The 6,609-nt window shown below is 40.7% G+C and overlaps 1 protein-coding gene across 1 annotated transcript in view; it reads right to left on the bottom strand.

Annotated features, from left to right (window-relative positions):
- LOC100634401 (T-box transcription factor TBX5-A-like) overlaps nt 1-5,813 on the bottom strand; it is a 6,766-nt gene extending 953 nt beyond the window's left edge. Inside the window, exons 1-6 of the mRNA XM_019998430.1 lie at nt 5,464-5,813; nt 5,274-5,316; nt 4,903-4,955; nt 4,387-4,566; nt 2,498-2,669; nt 956-1,223 (exon numbers count right to left, since the gene is read on the bottom strand). Of these exons, the coding sequence (XP_019853989.1) occupies nt 956-1,223; nt 2,498-2,669; nt 4,387-4,566; nt 4,903-4,955; nt 5,274-5,316; nt 5,464-5,542 (795 nt within the window). The 5' untranslated portion in view covers nt 5,543-5,813. The remainder of the gene's footprint in view (nt 1-955; nt 1,224-2,497; nt 2,670-4,386; nt 4,567-4,902; nt 4,956-5,273; nt 5,317-5,463) is intronic.
- Nucleotides 5,814-6,609: the final 796 nt, after the last annotated feature.

Genomic DNA, 6,609 nt, shown 5'->3' with positions numbered 1-6,609 from the left:
TTGTATGTCATAGCTAATTAAAAACACGCTAAACAAACACAGATGGTGCCTCACACAGAAAACCAGAGAAATGACATAGAAATGGGCCAGAGAGTAAAGGGCAGTTTACAGATAGAGTAATAGATCAAAGAGGTTGTTTCCTTAGGATGGTCGAGTGAATCGAGTTAAAAATGCAATAATGGGAGTAACTGTCATTTTTTAATGAACACCTGATACCCAAACACTAAAAAACACAAGTAGATGCAGGCTAGTACATATATATTAAACCATGATGTTAAAATTGAATAAATAATAATTAATAAATAATGAAACTAATTGATGATTTCACATATTGCATGCATGTGATTAATGATTTTTAATTTGGTCTCTCTCACTCTCTCTCTCTCCCTCTCTCTCTCTCTCCCTCCCTCCCTCTCTCTCTCCCTCCCTCTCTCTCTCCCTCCCTCCCTCCCTCTCTTTCTCCTTTCTATCACTTTACAGTTGACACTGCTCCATCATCACCTCACATCTATAGCCTCAGTATGAAATACAAAGGAATGCAATTACCGGGATATGCTAATAATATAATTGCTGTTTGTAAAAGCTACAAAATGAACAAGTCTAAGAGCTAAGTGACACTGCCACGGAAGCAAATTAGGCACATTAATGTAACAAAGGATATTAAAATACATGCATGTAAATGTACATACATGTATATGTACATGTACATGCATACATGCATATAATACATACATTTATACATACATACATACATGTACATGTATATATATATATATACATACAGTACCACATATACTATACACTTCATACTCATCTCAAGTACGCGTACAAATTTGTGGTACGTGACTGGATGGCATGCTAAAGTTACTGAGAATTCTGGCAGTAGCTGCCGTCAATAAAAAACAGGAACGGGTCTAAGCGCGGCGCTTTGGGGCATGCCAAGAGGCAAACTTACAAATCCAAACTGGTCGAGGTGGTTATTTGTAATTTTTAATTTCTGGAAAGAGATTAGTTGCTTTTCCCAGACAGCTCCGGTCGCTGGTGAATCAGGGTGAATGTATAGACGGCCTGGAAGGTGTGGTTCGGCTTTTCCTGTTACAACCCACTCGGAGTCATGGAACTTGTAGCGATTGTCATCGATGGCAACAATATCCATCACAATAATATATTTAGTGTCTGGCTCTAGACCAGAGACACTCATCTTTATAACAGGGAACATGCGTCTATAAGGAAAAGAGAGAGAGGGAGAGAGAGAGAGGGAGAGGGAGAGAGAGAGAGGGAGAGGGAGAGAGGGAGAGAGAGAGAGAGAGAGAGTGGGAGGGAGGAAAGAAGAGGAGGAAAAGATTAATGAGTGATGTCAATTGTTTATTTTATAATTATAAAATGTGGTAGTCCACTGCCTTTTTAAATTATAAACAACACAAGGATGTATTAATCTTTGAACTTTATCCTCCAGTCATTCATAAGGGCATACATCATCACAGTAGCCTTGACTACAAGCATTGTTAGATAAATACATTTTAGTGTCCTTTCTTTTGATCTATAATTGCCCTTCAATTTTTGTTCATATAAAAACTCAAACCCTTTTCCAAATTTTACAAACTATCATATAATTTTCACTGTATCTCCTTCTAACTTGACTTCTCTCTTCTTCTCTCCCTCCCTCTCCCTCTCTCTTTCCTCCCTCTCCCTCTCCCTCCCTCTCTCTCTCCCTCCCTCCCCTCTCTCTCTCTTTAATTCTAATAACAATCCTCCATCGCAATTTGGCTCATCATTCATAACTGCTACCTAGCTCCCACTCATTGCTATATCCTTCCCTTCCTCAATCCACAAACTCCAGGAAAAGCTCTCTTAACTGGAAAACAAACACATTCAAGGACCACTACACCAGCTACTACTGGACCAGATAGACATTGCATCTTTTGTCCAATGCCTAGTTTCCAGGTACTCCACACACCCATTTAACCCATGGCACACACACCTAAAACCTTCCACACACACACATATACACACACAAGGTCTGTATTAAAGTTTTATGCATGCATACATGTAATGTGGCTATTCCTAATAATACATTAGGAAGACATAGGCCCATGTTCGACCATAGACAGCTTAACAATGAGACAATGGAAGAGATACATGTACATTACTAGAAAGCATGTACATTACTAGAAAGGAGGTAGTTGTGTATGTGAGGTTTGAATTGGGTATGTATGGCCAGACTTGTCTGCACTCTTATCATTATCACGTTACAATAATATGGATATAGAGTGACACTATTATTAATTATGGGTTATTTCTTTGATCTCTGACTGATATACATGTATAGCCACAAGATTTATTATCTAACTAATTATCCCCTCCCCTCCTTCTTCCCCCTTCCTTCCCCTTCTCTCTCTTTCTCTTTCTTCTAACTAACAATCTTTATATTCTCTCTCTCCTTTCCTCTCTCCCTCCCCCCTCTCTCTCTCTCCCTCCCTCCCTCTCTCTCCTTTACCTTCCAGCTTTTGTTATGATCATTTCAGTTGTTGACTTGTGGAACTTAGCCCAGAGGTCTCTACCATGAAGCGTGACTTTGATGCCAGAGGGAGAGAGTGATTCTGCCGTATTAGAGTAAACTGTGATCCTATTACCTGCATGTGAGTATGACTTTATTGCCTGGCCATGTTCTAGAAAGGGAGGGAGAGAGAGAGAGAGAGAGGGAGAGAGGAGAGAGAGAGAGGGTTGATAAATACTATGAGATAAGTTGCTGTTAATAACATTAATGTTATTAGAATCGATTAACACTTATTCTAAACCCAGCTGTCCTTCGTGACTCCCACCCTCAGAGAACTGCCACACACAAACACACACACACACACACACACTATTGACTGCAGTAAAGAAAGGCTACAGACAGGGGCTACACAGAGGCATCTAAAGGTACACAACTTTCATGAACAGACTCAGACTAATTCCACTTGTATCTAAACAACAAGACATACTTAAAAGGAACAATATTGTACAATACCAGAGTGTTGAATTCAAATAAAGCTTTTGACTGATTATGTCAGTGAACAAAGAGAGGGAGAGAGAGAGGAGGAAGGAGGGACATGGTTTAGGCTAGTCTTTCACTTGTGATCACTTGAAAATGTCTAATAAGCAAAGGAGTATCTTTCCCTAATTTTGCATGAAATTCTAAATACTACTAATAACAATTTAAAAGTACTGCTTGTCGGTCAATCCAGTACAAGCTCTTCCTATTAACAACAAGTATTGGTACAAACACACATACAACTAGAACAGCAAGTGAATGTCTCCCCTCTATCCCTCTCTTTCCTCTCCCTTTGTCTGCTTCCTCTCTCCCTAATAATGTGTGAAGAGACAGCTCATTAGCAGCTCTCCACATTTCATTCTTTGTTGACCAAAACAATAGTTAACACGTTGAAGGAGCCAAACCAAATTTACAATGAGTTCATTCACACTCACTCCTAAGGACCACCTCTGAGAATCGAACTAGAAAGGTTTCTCAAAGTGTCAGGAGTATGTCTGCCCTGAATGAGGAGAGGTATTGGCACAGGCACACAACCAGACATACCACTAATGAATTAATGGGAACAAGTGTTGGCTTATCATTCACATAAGTGGATATGTGGACACAAAAGGAGAGAGGGAGTGGGTATGTGTATTGAATGAAGAGAAGCCCATAATTGTGATTATTATATAAGAAAGACTATGAGGCAGTAATTACTACCTACAATGAAATGGCAGTCTTTGTATGTGACCTGTATATGTAGGGCAAAGCCTAAGTGTGAGCTAACACATAAACATAAAAATACATACATACCCACAATATACATCAGCTATTGTCTGTGTTGTGTATATAGACTTCTGACACTCACTTGAATGAAGTAGTTAAGAGGCAGATTAGAAGGCTATCAAAACATATGTATTACTGTGTGTGTGTGGAAAATTCAAGTATTGTTACTAATTAATAGAAGCATGGGCGAATTCATTAATCAGTCTAAGCCTCCACATTATTTTTGTATCTATACTAAATTGGATGCAATGGGCCGTGAAAATGTGGCCTTAGTTGTGGCCACTGATTATGCTCCAGGACTTAGTAGGCTACTATGAACTGGAATGCAAGTATTATTATAAGGAAGGGCTTGTATTAAATAAGCAAGTGTATTACATAACCAAGAACTTGCATAACATTATAACTAATAGTCCATCTCCTCCTTTCCATGAATACTCTCCCCCCTCTCTCTCTCCCTCTCTCCCTCCCTCTCCCTCTCTCTCTCCCTCCCTCCCTCTCCCTCTCTCTCTCTCTCCCCCCTCTCCCTCTCTCTCTCCTCCCCTCTCCCTCTCTCTCTCTCTCTCTCCCTCTCTCTCCCTCTGTCTTACCTCCACCTCCTTCAATTAATGATGGGTCTTCTTCAACATCGGATTCTCTCTTCACTGACTTAGAAGGCGAGTCCTCGTTATCTGATAGGTGTCTCTTTCGAGAAGAAGAGGCTCCACTTTGCTGGTCTTCCTCTGACTTTATCGAGAGAGGGGAAGGCAAGAGACCATGATCTTTATAATCTGTAGAGAGGGAGGGAGAGGGGGAGAGAGAGAGAGAGGGTGTGTGAAAAAATGGAGGAGAGATTACAGAGGGAAAACTACTCAAGCATTATATCAGTCAGCATAAGCTGCATGTATTACAACATGGAAGGCACTCATCATTTGTATGGATAAACTGTACTGGTTTGTTAAACACACAAACAATGATTAAGAATATTGGACTAAGAGAGAAAGGGATATTGATTACACTTATAAACAAAAATAGTCAAACAAAAATAAGACTAAAGTAGTAAAACAGAAAACACTATATACAAAATACACTTCAGATTCTGCTAGAGTCTCTCTTGCATTTAATACCTGTTTCTCCTCTTGAGGTGGATTCCATTATCCCAGTACCAACAGTTTCCTTACTGAATGAAGAGAGAGAGAGAGAGAGGGAGGAAAGTATTAAAGAATATTAGTGAGGAGGCTGCAGGTCCAGTATAGGTAAAAGGGGTAACAGGACACATTAGCAAAAAGATGAGTGCAAGTGTTAGTTTTGCTAAATGGTAACAGCTTAGGTGGTGGCTCAACTGTTAAGATATGAAGAGAGGAAATCAAGGCTATAAAGGGAAGGGAGCTAGGCAGTGGGACTGGAAGAACCACACATGCTTCTTTCCTTCTCTTCCATATAGCTCTTGCTACCTCTTCTTGTCTACAACTGAATAGATTTGCAATGGATGCTTTACCTGTAAAATCCTTCTTGCAATAGCTGATCCTGGCCTCTGTAACCTAAAAGGAAAGGACAGAGATCATAACTAGACTACAATGGACTCCAAACTCATGGCAGGTCAAAGATAAAGAGGCAAAAGGTAAGGGGAGTGATAGAGTGATAAGATTGATTAAACTGTAGTAGTGTGGAGATGGGGATAACTCTACCTTGCAGAATAGGACTACTGTTCTGTACAAAGTCGAGAGAGGGTGAAGCAGTGTTCTGTAAAAGCCTTCCGCACAACATAGAGGCAGAGCCCTAACTGTGAGCTTAGCGTCCGAGCCGAGAAAGAGAGAGAGAGAGGAGAGTAGAGTAGCTCAGGGTAGCCTGCTGAGGTGTGATGGGAAAGTTACTGCCGGAGAGGAGAACTTGAAATATTAACGGCGAGAGGAGGTAGCAGGTAAATACGGATAAAATATTATGCTAGTAAGCTAAAAGCTCTTTCAGGGAGGATTTCTGCTGCTACTGGAGCTTAGGCTTGCCAATTGCAACAATGAGAGTCGGTAAGCTGCTCTACACCATTTGTAAGCTAGTGATTATCGAATCCCTTCCGGCCTGCGGCCAGCTTGAATCTCATTACGTTTTATTTATTCCATAATTAATTAGAAACCGTGCCAACGCACATAAAAATGATAATAGGACAAGATATGGTTTTTCCCCACCGCCTCTGCTTTTCTAGCAACGTTTCAATTTAAAAAAAGGAACAGAATTAATCGAAAACTTAAAAAAACAGAGAAAAATTTGCATTCTAATTGTCAAGGATTAAAAAAGTTTTTCTTTGCAGTAAAAAGTGCAATTGATGATTAGTATCTCCGAATCCCTCTATATAGGACACTGATGAACAACTAGTTCTTTAGTCATTAGTACCACTACCTGGCCCATGCAACGAAGATGTGGATGAGCGATGAGAGGGTTTTTGGTGCTGTTGCGACTGCTTCATGTCACTGTAATCAAACTTATACTGACCGATGATGGAATTCATGTTAACAACAGCAGGTCTTAGTTTAAATGACCTCAAGTGACCTGTGAAACCATCGGAAAGCAACTGGAGGAGAGAGAGAGAGAAAAAAAAAACAAAAAGATAGGAACAAAAGAAAAATAGGAATAATACATTTAATCATAATTTCTTCTCTCCCTTTCCTCCCTCCCTCTCTCTCCCTCCCTCCCTCCCTCCCTCTCTCTCTCCCTCCCTCCCTCTCTCTCTCCCTCCCTCCCCCCTCTCTCTCTCTCTCCCTCCCTCCCTCCCTCCCTCCCTCCCTCCCTCCCTCCCTCCCTCCCTCCCTCTCTCTCTCTCTCCTCTCCTATTCTCTTAC

This window comes from Amphimedon queenslandica, unplaced genomic scaffold, assembly GCF_000090795.2.
Source record: "Amphimedon queenslandica unplaced genomic scaffold, v1.1 AMPQUscaffold_13320, whole genome shotgun sequence".
NCBI classification, from domain to species: domain Eukaryota; kingdom Metazoa; phylum Porifera; class Demospongiae; order Haplosclerida; family Niphatidae; genus Amphimedon; species Amphimedon queenslandica.
The sequence above is the reverse complement of the archived record's forward strand: the minus strand, read 5'-3'. Positions and strand labels throughout refer to the sequence as shown.